This window comes from Dipteris shenzhenensis, chromosome 1 (genome assembly GCF_047967505.1).
Source record: "Dipteris shenzhenensis isolate YYH24624 ecotype China chromosome 1, Dip_SZ_1.0, whole genome shotgun sequence".
Classification (NCBI taxonomy): domain Eukaryota; kingdom Viridiplantae; phylum Streptophyta; class Polypodiopsida; order Gleicheniales; family Dipteridaceae; genus Dipteris; species Dipteris shenzhenensis.
The window spans coordinates 24,840,315-24,855,132 of record NC_141596.1 but is presented as its reverse complement, the minus strand read 5'-3'; the positions used below and the strand labels follow the sequence as shown (position 1 = coordinate 24,855,132).

At 44.5% G+C, this 14,818-nt stretch overlaps 1 protein-coding gene across 1 annotated transcript in view; it reads right to left on the bottom strand.

Annotated features, from left to right (window-relative positions):
• Nucleotides 1-3,945: 3,945 nt before the first annotated feature.
• Nucleotides 3,946-14,818, bottom strand: part of LOC147905583 (neuroblastoma-amplified sequence protein) — a 71,721-nt gene continuing 60,848 nt past the window's right edge. Inside the window, exon 11 of the mRNA XM_087373504.1 lies at nucleotides 3,946-6,318. Within this exon, the coding sequence (XP_087229630.1) occupies nucleotides 3,946-6,318 (2,373 nt within the window). The remainder of the gene's footprint in view (nucleotides 6,319-14,818) is intronic.

The window sequence follows — 14,818 nt, the reverse complement described above, 5'->3', positions numbered from 1 at the left end:
CAGTGAGGCTATAGCCTGTGAGGGAAAAAAATTGCCAAGCGCCTCTGCTACAAAAAGAAAGATTTACCTGTCTTAGAAGCCCAATCTATGCATGGTTCCTTCTAGGAAGGACCTCTCCAACCTATCATAAGCCTCCTCAAATTCCAAGAAAATAATAGCTAGAGGCTGTGACTACTCTTGATCCCAATCCACTACCTCCCAAAAGGTAAAAAAATGTTGTCCAAGATGCACTGCTCTTGAACAAAACTTGTTTGTGTGTTGTGAATAATATTTGAGAGCTAGGGTCTCCATTGCAAGATCAGGACCTTGGCTAAGATTTTGTATGCAGTGTCCACTAAGGTGATCAGTCTCCACTACTGGATGCATGCCTTGTCCCTCCCCCCCTTCAAGATTAAGCAAATCTAGCCCTGACTCCATGACCGAGGAAGTGAGCCTGAGTCGAAAATCTCCTAACAAGCCTGCTACATTAGTGGGTGAGAAGTCTCCCAGAAGCTCCAATCCATCCCTTGCAGGGCACTTTCTGGGGTGAGAGGGCCTTGAGGGCCTCCCCGATCTCCTCATCAATGAACAGAGCCTCTAGCTTCCTGCTCAATCTTGCTAGGACCCCTATCAAAATCTAATTCCACACTACCTCTAGGGCTACCAAAACCACAAGGGATGACTCCTCGGATTGGAACAACAATTGATAGAAGTTCTTGATCATCTCTAGAATCTCATGAGGGCCCGTGTTTGCCTACCTATAGGGCTACCAGAACCATGAGGGATGACTCCTCGGACTAGAGCAATAACCGATATAAGTTCATGATCAACTCTAGAATCTCTTGAGGGTTTGTGTTCATCTTCCTTTGTGTGTTTTCAGCCACTAAAGCTACGATTGAGCATGACCCAACTACCTAAAAGAACTATCTGGTCATCCCCATTTGGATCTAGAGTGGTTCTCCATTGTTAATTGTGCATTGTCCTTAGAGTGTGCACACATTCAAGTCCCCAATAAGAATGATAAAAAACCTTACAAACTTAAGTCCCTTGATCATCCAATTCATCCAAAAGAGTTAATTATGATTAAGCTACTATGCTCCTTTGATATTGAGCTACCATCCTGACTCTTTGATGCGTACATCGCCCAAATTCATCCATTTTAACCACCTCTCTTTGCATCTTGTCGTTATCCTACACCATAAATGTCAATGAGGATCAGACTTGGGTACCCACCACCAAAAGTAAGATCTCATGTCTTGTAAAATACCCAAACATGAATGAGCATATGCAACATGTGGCTCTTGAATTGCTCTGCAATCCTCAAAGACTCCACTCTCAATCTCCTCTATCATGAGCTTAGATCCTCAAGTCCGTGAACTCTCTACCTTTAAGCAAGTGGGGGCAACTTTGTGAAAGAAAACCACTCTCCCACAGTGTTGGCCGCTGTTCGAGCAAAACCTCCCCAAGAGAGGTTGGGTGTTTTCTCAATGGTGTGTCTCGTCATTGATCTAATAAAATTGTTGAAAAGGAGGGGTGTCGGCTCCTCTCTTCAAACAATGTGGGATGCCTTTGATAAAGTGTCACATTTCATCCCAAGCCTTGAGAATAGATGCAACAAATTTCAACTCTGAACTCCTACCCAAGCAAGTACCTCATCCTAGAAAAAATCCACCTAGTATAAGGGCCTCCCATGGAGTTTGTGAGGGAGTATCTACTTCCATAGCTCACTGGCAGGCAACATGCCTCTGCCAATAAGCTTCACGAGCAACTCTGTGCTTTGGCACTCTACGTCCACAATGCCTAGCCCTCCTCTAGATTGTGGCTAAATAATGACGTCCCAATCCACCTTCGCCCTAGCTGGGCAGCCATCGCCTCTTGAATGCATCTACTCTTCATAAAGTATCACTCCTAAAATTTGTAATTTTCTCATGCACTCTAGATGATGATCAGTCCTTGCTGTTGTTACTCATGCAAGTCCTACCTATTTCATGTACAATTTGTAGCAACAAGATTTAAGTCCAATTGGCATCTTTTGTAGCCTTCAAGTTCAATTCGAATCATCGTGATTGGAGGTGTTTAGAGTCGAGTGCTTGACTCTAGCATGCTTGCTTTGTTCTTTGGAGTCATGTATTGGCCATGTAGAGCCAGGGGGTTCTCTATCTGGATCAGTAGCTCAAAATGAATGGAATAAAAGTCTGCATGTTTGAATAAGTTGCTCTGCCTTGGAGCTTGAGATTGTCAAGAGTAAGAGAGGGCCTTATAGTCAAGATATCCTAACTCTAAGCTGCGCGTGACCGTTGGGAATGGGGTCTTGGTATAGAAGCTAGGAATCTTGACGTCCAAGACCACATTTTCTACTTGAGAAAGAGTCTAAAGTTGGCCTCACGGATTCGATCTGCTAGAGGTATAGGAATCCACGCCAAGGTGATCTAGTCCATCTGTTGCTGTTTAAAATGGGGGTTGTTAACATTGAGCTCTTGGTCGTGTGTATTTGTGTGAGTGTGGTTAAAGAGTGATGTTTGCTTAAGTGAGCTTTGTGAAGTTCATTGGGGGTGAGAGATAATGTAATTAGGAGAGACTAGATTCACAATAATACACTAAATGATGTGTGGTTGCATGACCTAAGGGATGATGTTAAAGAAAGGAAGCCCATAGGGCTATAAATGCATATATGTAGGTCCTACTAAACAAATTGGAAAGAGAGCATTTGTGTACGAAGCATTTTGCTCATTCTCTCCCCCTCGTTGAGATGTTTCCTTTCAATCTCCTTGAGCCTTCCCCTTTTTAAACACCGTCCATAAGGATTTTATATACCCTATATGGAACTTGAATTGTGAAAGTATTGTCCTCTCATTTCTTAAGGTGTGCCACTAATGTGGATATGATCCTTAACGTTTTAATTAGATCTCAAACTAGAAGATCATTGTTTCTACTATATCATATAAGTAGTCTAGTATGTCGCCACGTTGCATCATTGAAAGTTGGATATTGGTTACACAAGTGACACTCAACAACAGGTCAACTTGGTAAAGTAATTTGCTCATTTTGGCTGCCAATGTAATGCATAGTATCCTCTTTTCCTTACTTTTAGCATGCCACCTTATCTTTTTGCATTTAGGCTCCCGATGGCCTTCAACCCCTTTAAACAAAAGATTGAGATCTACTATTTACTTTAAATCATAGTGGAATCAAACAATCATCCAATTAGGACATGAAAGGTATGACTTTGGCAAAATAACAGCTTTTCTACCATTTTGAAAAAGTGCACCCAAATTTGATTTAAAAAACTACACCAAGGTCATAACAAAACACTGCACACTGGTAGCATTCCAACCAACTTCTTTGTAAGCTTCTCCATCATTCATCGATTATTTCTCATGCATAATAAATGGGGGCATGCATGCCTGCATGAAGTAATGCCTACACAAACACACCCACATGTAATCACGAGCATACGCATGTGCCTACACAAACACACCCATACATCCACATGAAAACCTGCACACGCACATGCACACAATGATAAACATAAACGTACACACGTGTGTAGTCACACACACACACATTTTAACTAGCACATAATACTATTATACATTAAGCTTCTACAAACATAATACAGACCTCGTTATGTTCAATGAAGCAATATGGTTTTTAACTAAGATGCAATGTTTTGACTAAAGGTATCATGATAATGTGACCACACAAAAGAATATCCTTTCTCATGATAATGTCCTTCTATGTGCCCGCCTATGCATGTATTATGTGTCCTTCTATGTGCACACCTATGCACATGTGCATATGCATGTGTGTGCAAATGAGTGGGTGCGTGGGGCCGTGTGTGTGTGGGTGGGTGGGTGGGTAGGGGGGGGGGGTGTGTGGTTGTGGGTGTGGGTGTGGGTGTGGGTGCGCGTGCATGCGTGCGTGCATGAGAGAGAGAGAGAGAGAGAGAGAGAGAGAGACCAGTTTCTACATAACATTTATTGAAAGAAAATTTGAAGCTGAGCTTAAGGTATCTCTCAGCCGGCTTTGGAGGCACTGTACAGTGTTAATGATGCAGGAAAGAGATCCTTCTCCTTGTTCTATTTTACAAGAGCTATCATGGAACCTATTGTCCAACAGTGATAGTTTAGCATTCAGAAAGTGATAAAGTGCTGCATTTGAAGCATTCCATGTGATTAGAGCAGGATGAACCTGCATGAATTGCATTATCAAGGCACTTGCAACAGTTTGATAACCTGTCTGTGTTAAGGTCGCCACAAAAAATGGGAAAATGAGTTCTTGTACAGTACTTTTCTCCTCCATCTGAAACCTATTTGGTTCAGAATAGAAAAGTGCAACCTCCCGAACAGAAGATGCCATTTGCGCACAGAGCAATGAGAATGTAAGTGAAAATTTTGGGTCAACGGCTATTGTAGAAAGGCAGCCCGACCCTAACACCAGAGTCAAAAGACAATAATCAACCGCCACAACATCATTAGTTTCTGAGCTGCCTTCAGTTTTACTAGTGATATCCCGTCCTTCAAATTCTCTTGTTTTGTTTTGTTGTACATTTGTGGAGCTTGAGGATCTTATTCTCATCTCAAAAGACTCTAGAGCCAGATTATGCACGTCTACGTATGGTAGTAGAAGAGAGAGTTTGAAAGCCGACATGGGGCTTTTTTGTGCAAGAGAAGAAACAAGCTCAATACTCTCCTCCTTCGACAAGAGTGTCTTCCCGTTTCTTGGTGACATTTTGTCAAGTACAGTGAGTATTTCTTCTAAACTGCCATACAACTCCAGTTTTTCAAAAGCAATTTTCCAGCATGCATGAAGTGCATGCACAGTGCAACCAGCATCCCTAATAATTGGGCTACTCTTGTCTGTGGTCTCTTCAGTCTCTTCCCAAACATCATCCCAATCATCTTGGCCCCATCCATCTTGGTCCGTATTCTCCAGTGTAGGATTGGTCCTTGTGGAAAACTCTACAGATTCATCCAAAGTTAGATCATTTTGAGATCCAAAAATACCTTCCCATTCTTCCAACAGGCTTTTCAGCAAAGCTGCATGCCGTGGGAGATTTACCCTAGCTGCCAAAGAAACAAATACCGAAGTTGCTTCTTCAACAGATAGAAGGTCTTCTGCCTTGACTTTAACATCTGACCATTCAGAGGATAAAAGTTCTGTGGATTTTAGAGCCACTACAAGATTTTTTATCCTTGGAAAAGGGAATGTAATTTCACCTGAAACGATGGTTTTCTCCCAACCAGCCCATGCTAGTGAATAATTTTTCACAGACTTTGCAAAACTGCTGAGTTTGTCTGCTGAATCTTGCTGACAAATGATAGCTTCCAGAAGCTTTAACAAGCATAATCTCAGGCAAGGAGGAACATCCAAACTTTCAGCGAAATCACACAGCTTTTTCCATACAATCAGTCGAACTTCATGCAACATTTGGTAAGCTGGAGACTGAATTTGTTGCAACTCCCCATCTATCTCAAAATTGCTACCCAGAGACGATACTGCTTTGATTGTTGATTTGAGCTCGGCAGCATAATCCTCCACAAGAGTTGCTTTGCAAGACATAAGAAGGCATGATTCAATAGATGAGCTTACAACTTGTGCATAAATCTCCAAGATCTCTGAGGTATTTGTGTGCAGTTGAGATGGTTTTTCTTCCATTAAATCTGAGCTAGACCTCTCAGCCAAGCAGTTTTCTTCTCCCTCGTATAAACATGCTACACTTGATTGAGATTCCCACAATTCATTCTTTTCGCTTCCATCTCTATCCAAATCTTTGAAATCAAAGAATCCTACTGATCCTGCTACCTCCCTGAGAGTACCTTCCCAAACTGCCCAGACTGCTAGAAAGGGGCATCCAGATGATATCATTGTTTTCAGGAACCATGACTTTTGATCTCCACAGGTTGATGAGCTTGTAACCTCGGCAATTACCTCCTGAGCTTGTATGTCTTGAACTTTCTTTCCCCGCAATAATATGTTGAAAATCTTGCAACAGCTTTTCAACTCCAACAATGACCGTAATGTCTGCCTTGAGTCAGCAGCTTCCAGATCCCTATCTGCATATCCCAAAATATCTCCCAAAACATTCACCCAGAAATCTAGCAACCCACACAAAGTTGAAACAGGAGTTAACCCATGGTCATTCACACAGTCATTCCCTTGTTTGTTCTCCAGCACAGTTCCAGCAGTTATATGCAATATAATTTGGACAGCTCCCCATTGATTCTTGATGCTAAGGTACTTAAGATACTTTTTGAATGAATTATAGTTCTCTTGAAGCACAGGCATGCTTAACTTATGGTGCTCTCTCCTATCAGTCTCCACCCTCACACTTAAGCTCTGCAACACACAATGGCACAAGAAGCACAGCATCAAATAATATTGATTAACATTCCAATTACTATCTCAAGAGGAAGTCCTCTTTCTCCTATGCTGCAATCACCACACATGCCTAGCAAGTTTGTTTCCAGAGGGGAGAAGGAGAGTCTCAAGAAACAAGATCAGGAGAAGACACTAAATTCTTTCAGATCTAACTTCAAGAAGACTGGACAGTGTACACACTGACAAAAATGCTATAGTCTATATCCTTGATCAGCTTTCTCTTATGACAGACAGACCATGAGCAACCTAAGTGCGTGCTAACTTCGCAATGCACAGCATGACAGGATCAAAAATAAGATGGAAATACCACATGAATAGAAAACGAGTTCCAACAAAGAAGAATAATAAGAAAAAAGAAACACTTCTGTTGAAACAACAAAAGCAGTATTACAGCTTTTGATGTGATACCCCATTACACTTTTGCAGAAACTACATGCAAGTGAATGTGAGTTCAACAAGGCAAAATAAGCGGCCATGATATGTTTCATAAGAGATCTCTCTCAGAAACAGACAGAAGGGCAAACAAGAAATCAATTTTGGCTGTATGCATTCGGATTTTTCTTCAGCATAGAACAGGTGGACAGACACAATATATTTTTGCAGCTCACAGGAGAGCCACCATGGCACTTGGTTATGTGTTTTGCCTCTGAAATTGAGTACTAGTTTTGAGTTTTTGAGTTTTGAGTTTAGTTTAGCATAGTACTCAGCAAAGGGCCTTAGCGACCCCTTTGCTTCAGCCTAGAGTGGCTTGTATGAGATACTCTTGGATTGTACTTTGTCTCATATGCCCGCAAAGTTCCCAAAGATGATAATACATCTCTCTCTCTCTCTCTCTCTCTCTCTCTCTCTCTCTCTCTCTCGCAAAGTTCCCAAAGATGATAATACATCTCTCTCTCTCTCTCTCTCTATCTCGATGTTGATCTAGATGAGGCTGGGATGTCCTGAGTCTCCACGGACAAGCGAACCTCAGTCACATCCTATGGGCATGCACTGTTGGACACGCAGGATACATGATCTTTTCATCTATACTGGCCTGGATTGCTGGCCCTCCTCAAGTGGTTTCACTTGTTTTCCACGTGACGGGGGCGGGGACGGCTCCAGCATAATGGACTATCTCATGGGATCCCCCACCTCCACTTCACATATCATGGATTTTATGTCTCACCACCACTTCCAGGAGTGGATCACGCCTATCTGTTTTATAGTATATCCATCCCACGGCTTATGATGCACAACATGACATCACTCACGCACACTACCTATCACAACACACTTTGATTTTAACCGTTCACCTGAGTACTCTGCACGCCTCTCCACTCTACTCACATACATCAACCATATAATGCTCCTAGAGGATCAAGCCGCCCTGATCACATGCTCTCTTCATGAAGCTTCCCTCCACATTTTTCACAAACCACCCGTTCCACTCGCCCACCGCCTTTTGGCTCAGTACCCTGTAACAGCAGGTATGATGACAAGTGTAAGGCTTTATATCAACAACTTCGATTCGAGGCTAAGCATCATCTTCCGAGTGAGGCAGAGACGATACACGAGAACCGTTGTCTAGTACGCTAGAAGAAGCAGACTTTCGTTCTCTAGAATGAGAAGTTAATAAACATTTTATTTAGTAACAATTCTAAAGAATTCTAGTGGACATTCCTTCAGTGGCAAGCACCATCCCCTCTCACAGACACTAGACTCTGGTACTCCTATGCACATACACTATCTAATGTCCGTAACCAGCCAGCACCCAATCTCTCACATGCATGGCGTCCTACATCATGCACACTTTTCACAACTAGTGGTGTCAAACATGCAGCCCTAAAGCTTCACCACGGCCAAGCGAAAGATCATGAGGGCCTACGTACTGAGTTCATTCTATATGGAATAAATATTTTGGCATGATCTTAGCAAAGCTGTTTAACGAAGCGATTTGCAACGATTTCCCTCATACCTAGACCCCTAACACCATCACTCCCATTCACAAGGCACGGGATCACATAAGCCCCTAGAAAACAATAGTACCATCATGATTGGACATGTTATGTCCAAGATCTATGCATCATTGCTCAACACAGAGGTTAGTCGGCTTGTAGAGCTTTAGGGACTTGAAGCAGTGGGACAGGTAGGCTTCCAGAGAGATCAGGGGACCTAGATCACATACACGCTCAGATGTGCCAATGAGGAGGCTACAGGCGTCTGAGAGCTCAGCTCATTAGACGTCTACAAGAGTTAGAATATGATCAGGAGATCATTTGGGCCAACATGGGACTTTATTAGAGAGTCTCAAGCAAGGTTGAGACTAGTCCAGTCATGGCACTTTATTAGAGAGTCTCGAGCAAGATTCAAACAAGTGCAAGACGAACAAAGAAGATTATGAGCGCTATTGGGGTCAAATAAGGTTGTCCATTATCAACAATCTCATTTGGCCTCTATATAGATGTGCTCAAGACTTTCATTGGGACCCTGGGGGAGCTCACTGCTCTCCAGCCAGATCCTTGCTCCATATTCTCTTATATGCAAATGACGTGGTCCTACTCTCATCCTCAACAGAGGGGCTCCAATGCACTTTATATTTTCTGTGAGACACATGACTTGAAGGTCAACCTTGTTAAAACTAAGGTCATGATCTTCAATACATCCCGGCAGTCTTGCATGGAGAGCACTTCACACTAGATAGGTTGGCAGTAGAGGTGGTTGCATCCTGCATATACTTGAAGGTCCTTTTCTCTGGCCCCATCTTCACGATGAGACCAGCATTGCAGGGTTGAGGGAGCACGGAATATGCAGTGCTTGTGTCATGTGCACGGATCGGTATCTGACGTGTACTAGGTACACAGAACTAGCTCAGGTTAGCCTGGGGAGGCTTAGAGCTAGGCAGGCTTGATTCTCGGGTTGAGTGGCAAGGGTACGAACTATTTATAGGTCTTCGCTATTTTTGGCGCCAGGGCCCGAGTCTATAAAAGGGGCCCAGGGGGTTCAGTTCTCAGTGTGCAGTTGGGAGCAAGTCTCGTTCCCAGGTGCTAGGTCTGATCCTGGATTGTGTCGCGGACGCGCGCCTGCATCTTAGCGTAGCCCAAGGCCTAGTGGCAGATCCAGGGCTTCACAGCGCCACCTGGTGGTATGGGACACCAGGCTGGTTGGGATCTGATTGGGAGTTCGTGCCAGTAGCTCAGCTCGTGGCTCGGGGGGACATCTTCTGATTCGGGATCATATCCCGTAGATGTCACGGTTGGGTGGTGAGCAGCCTGCTCAGTTCTGATGTTGTGTGTGGTTATTTTGCAGATCAGGGGTTTCAGGAGTGCTGGGATGTGTCAGTTGGTATCAGAGCCAACTCCTGAGGTAGGAACTTCTGATGCGAGAAATTTGACGGATTTCTCTTCCAGGTATGCCCTAAAATTCGAGATTTTCTGCTGCGTTTTTGCTGTCTACCTGGGGTAGAAGGGGTGAAGAAATATCTGGGAAAGGAAGAAGAAGAGGAGTGAAATAGAAACGAAAATTCTGAAGGCTACGGAGAGAAGTTCTGAGGGAGGAGAAGGAGAGCCGAAAGGGAGGAGAGTAGGGCAGGAAATAAGCAGCCAGGGAGTAGAGGATGCGGGGTGTAGAAAGGGACGCAGTAGGCGAGGCTGTAGGGGCAGGACAGCCTGCGCAATAGGCTGTCCACAGCCTGCGCAACAGGCTGCGAACAGCCTGCGCCTAGGGCTGCGTGCAGCCTGCGCAGGAGGAAGGGCAGGAGGAAGGTGCTTTTTTGCGAAAAAAGCACCCCTCCAAAGTTGGAGGGGCTCAGGTGCTTTTTTCGCAAAAGCACCCCTCCAAAGCTGGAGGGGCTCAGCCTTCTTTGGAAGCCTAGCTTCCAAATTAGGCCGCCCTGCACCCTATATAGGTGGGGGCTGGGTGCTAGGCAACCCACAAGCAGCCCCAGATTCGAGATCTTACCTCGAGATCTGTGCCAGCCGCCTCGCCCTTCAGCAGCGCCTCGTTCGAGCAGTTTCCCTGCATCCGCCTTGCTTGCGTCAGCCCTGCACAGCTCCCAAAGTTCCGTACCAGCCCGTACAGCTGCAGCGACAGCCGTACAGCCTGTACGGACTGTACCGACTGCTTCTGTACCTGCTGCTGCTCCGTACAGCAGCTGCGCCTACACCTGCAGCCACCGAACGGACTGCGTCAGCAGCCGTACAGGCCACGTCAGCAGTCCGTACAGCCTCTATCGTTGACTGCGCATCCGGTTGCAGATTCGGGGAGGCACCAGGGCTCGTGGTCTTCCAGATTTCAGCATCCTTTCTGTCAGATTTATCTGGGACGGTTTTCTTCTACTCCATCTCCCTCCGTGCTCCGTTTCAGTTATTTATTTCTCTCCGTTTGTAATCGAATCAGTATTCAGCCATGTCTGATGCTCCGAATCCCGAGTTCACTATGGGGGAGCAGGAATTAGACTACACTCCAGTGGGGGAGGATGATCAGGGTCTCTATGACGACCTGATCACTAAGAAAGCCTTCAGTGAGTTCACGACTGCTCTAGATGGTAAATTTGAGCAGGTCAACACTAATCAATCGGGGTTGACACAGCAACTCCAAGGGATACAAGCTACTTTGACTCTTCTGGCTAGCACGGTTCAGGCACTCACGCATGTGGATGCCATGGCCTCCGTGCTAGGCCCGAATATCACTCCGGATCCCTTTCCAGGTGACCAGAAATCAAGAACAAAGGAGGTGGTTGACACTTGGCTGCACAAGTGGCAAATTCACTTCCAATTTCACCCCTATCCAGACGAGAAAAAGATTCAGCTAGCAGCAGGGTTTATGTCAGGTAAAGCCTTGCTTTGGTGGAAAGAACTTCAGCCTAAGCCTGACACTTGGACAGAATTTGAGGGTATCTTCAGGAAGGAGTTCCTGAAGAAGGAAGATGACTACGATATCGTCGGCAAGCTCAAAGCCCTCGATATGTCAAAATTGAACTTAACTTTTGAAGTCTATCTTCAGAGATTTAGGGATCTGCAAACCAGGGCCACCAAAATGGATCCTGTAACCTTGTTAGGTTTTTCGTGGATGGTTTGCCAGACTCCTATAAGTTACAGATTAAGAATAACAAGTGCACAACATTGCAGGAGGCCATGACATATGCACGCATATATGATGATACCATGGCCGGAACCAAGGCAACCACAGTTACCGAGACCAGCGGAAAGAACAAACGCAAGTTCTTTCAGCATGCGACTGGTATTGGGGAGACGAAGTCTACGGACAACGCCTCCAGGAAAAGCTTAACTCCTGCGAAGAATGGTAAGGCCCGTTTCCTTCGCACTCTCAGGCTCAAGAAAGAGGGCCGGTGTTTTTATTGCGAGGAGCGGGGCCACACAAAGAATGAGTGTCCTAAGCGGAAGAACCAGAAATTGGTGCTAGGACCAAAGCTCCAGGCAGGTCCGCGTACCGCAGCCAAGGGAGCCAACCAGGTTACGATGACAGGTATTTCAGTAAATGTCATTACCTGCCCCCTTTCTTGCAATTGTACCTTTAATACTTCGTTGTTTGGTTCCCATGATCTTTTCCGAGTTTATGGAGAAGTTAGGGACCAACGGGTTCACATTCTCTTTGATCCGGGCAGCTCTCACAATTTTGTTAATTACAAATTTGTGCAGAAGATGGGGCTGTCCACAGTACCTAGCGACCACACCTACGAGGTGCAGCTTCCAGCCGGGAAGCAGTTTTGGGATCGCAAGGTTGAAGCGCTTCCCATCCGGATTCAAGCCTATACGGGAGCTCTCACATGTTATGTTATGCATTTAGAGCATGTAGACTTGCTGATCGGGATAGAGTGGTTTAAAACCCACAATATCCAGATCGGATGGACGGAGCATACCCTTTCTTTTGAAGACAAAGGCACCCAATTTTGTATTCAGTGTGATAAGATTATCCCTTCTCAGGGGCCTATTGTATCTGCGATGCAGCTTCGGAATATATTGAACACTTCTCATTATGATGTCTATCAATGTGTTTTGATTCCACTATCTTCATTTATTGTTTCGGTAATTAACAAAAATGAATTAAGTGTGTTTGAACACCGAGAATTGAGAACGTTGTTAGATAATTTTAAGGACGTATTCCCAGCTCAACTGCCGGAAGGGTTACCTCCAGAAAGGGCAGTAGATCATCGCATAGACTTAGTCCCAGGGGCTCAACCTATCAGTGTACCACCGTATAGGATGAGCCAGGTAGAGGAGGATGAGTTAGCTATCTAGCTTCAGGATTACCTGAATATGGGCTATATCCGCCCAAGTAAATCTCCTTGGGGTGCACCTGTCCTCTTAAGAAAGAAGAAGGATTCTTCCTGGAGGATGTGTATAGATTATAAATGACTAAATAAAGTTACAATTAAGAACCGCTATCCTTTACCTCGTTCTGATGATTTGATAGACCGTTTGGCCGGAGCGAAGTATTTCACTAAGATTGATTTGCGTACGGGTTATCATCAAATCCGTATCTATGCTAAACACATAGATAGGACCGCATTCCGGACTAGGTATGGTCATTACGAGTTCCTCGTATTACCTTTTGGTTTGACCAATGCTCCTGCTACATTTCAGCAGATGATGAACGATTTGTTCAGAGACTATCTGGGTAAATTTGTTGTCGTGTTCTTAGATGATATCTTGGTATATAGTAAAACGCTTGAGGATCATATAGGACACCTCCGGGTTGTCTTACTTGTTCTAAGACAGCATCAGCTTTATGCCAAGATGAGTAAATGTGACTTCTTTATGAAGGAGATCATTTACTTAGGACACAAGATTTCTTCTGAAGGTATTAGCATTGATCTGGATCGTATCCAGAAGGTTTTAGAATGGCCTATCCCTCAGACTGTGAAACAACTTCGTTCTTTCCTAGGATTTACGGTATTTCTTCGGAAGTCAGTCCGTGATTATTCACAAATCACGGTACCCTTGACCAACATATTGAAAGGTCGTGGACGCAGGTCTACTCAGCCGATCCCTTGGAATGATGCAATGAACAAGGCTTTTGAAACCTTGAAATTATCTATCAAGGAAGCACCCGTTCTTGCATTACCCGATCCTACCCGGCCTTATGTTTTAGAGGCCGATGCGAGTGATTATGCGATTGGGGCCGCTCTATTCCAAGAGGGCAGACCTGTAGCTTTTGAGAGTAAGAAGCTAGACGACACTCAGTATCGTTGGCCCACACTGGAGAAGGAACTTTATGCAGTAGTGTATGCTCTCAGGGTTTGGAGACACTACTTGTATGGTTCAAAGTTCCTTGTATTGACTGATCACCAGTCAATCAAGTATGTGTGTGATGGATCAGAATTGAGAGGAAGGAAAGCTAGATGGGCAGAGTTAATGCAGGATTTTGATTTCGAAATACGTTATCGTAAGGGTTCGTTGAATAGTGTGGCGGATGCCTTAAGTCGAGTTAAGTTTGTAAATGCTTTGTCATTTACGGAAATATCCTCAGACCTATTTCAATCCTTGAGAGGGCTATACGCAACTAATAGTCATTTCAGTTCTTATTGGCAGAGAGTCCAGGATGGGAGCTCCATGGTTGACCAGGACTCAGGGATTGTGCCACCTAGGATACAGGCGGCGGGAGGTCAGTGGATGATTAGGAACGGCTTGCTGTTCCGGAATGAAAAGATTTGTGTGCCTGATGTTCTGGACCTTAAATCCAAGATTCTCTGGGAGTGTCATGATGCTCCTAGTGCGGGACATCCAGGTATACATCGGACTCTGTCTCTTGTGAAGCATACCTTTTATTCGCCTAAGATGCGTGCATTCGTAGAGAACTATGTGGTAGGTTGCCGAGTTTGTCAGGTTACTAAGGCTGAACGCCTTAGGAGCGCGGGCTTATTACAGCCATTACAGATTCCAGGTAATAAGTGGGAAAGTATTTCCATGGATTTTATTACTGGTTTGCCTCGAACGCGCAAGGGTCATGACTCTATTTGGGTCATAGTCGACCATTTGACAAAAATGGCTCGATTCTTACCTACAAGAACAACTATTTCAGCTGTTCAGCTGGCTCACGAGTTTGTGGACCACTTGTTCAAGCTGTATGGTTTGCCATCTGACATAGTCAGTGACAGGGACTCAAAGTTTACAAGTAACTTTTGGACACTTGTATTTGAGAAGTTGGAAACTACTCTAAGTATGAGTTCCTCGGATCATGCACAATCCGATGGCAGTACAGAGAAGGTCAACCAGTTGGTTGAAGACATGCTTCGGGCATATGTATCTAAGAGACAGTCTTCGTGGGAAGATTATCTACCCATGATTGAATTTGCTTACAACAGTGCAAAGCATTCTAGTACAGGTTATAGTCCTTTTATGCTTATGTACGGGTTTCAACCTAAGTCACCAGTTATGGTTGGATTAAAAGGGATTCAAAATGATGCTGCTAAGAACTTCTTGCAAGACATGCAGGAAATGTTGCAGTTTGCCAAGGAGTC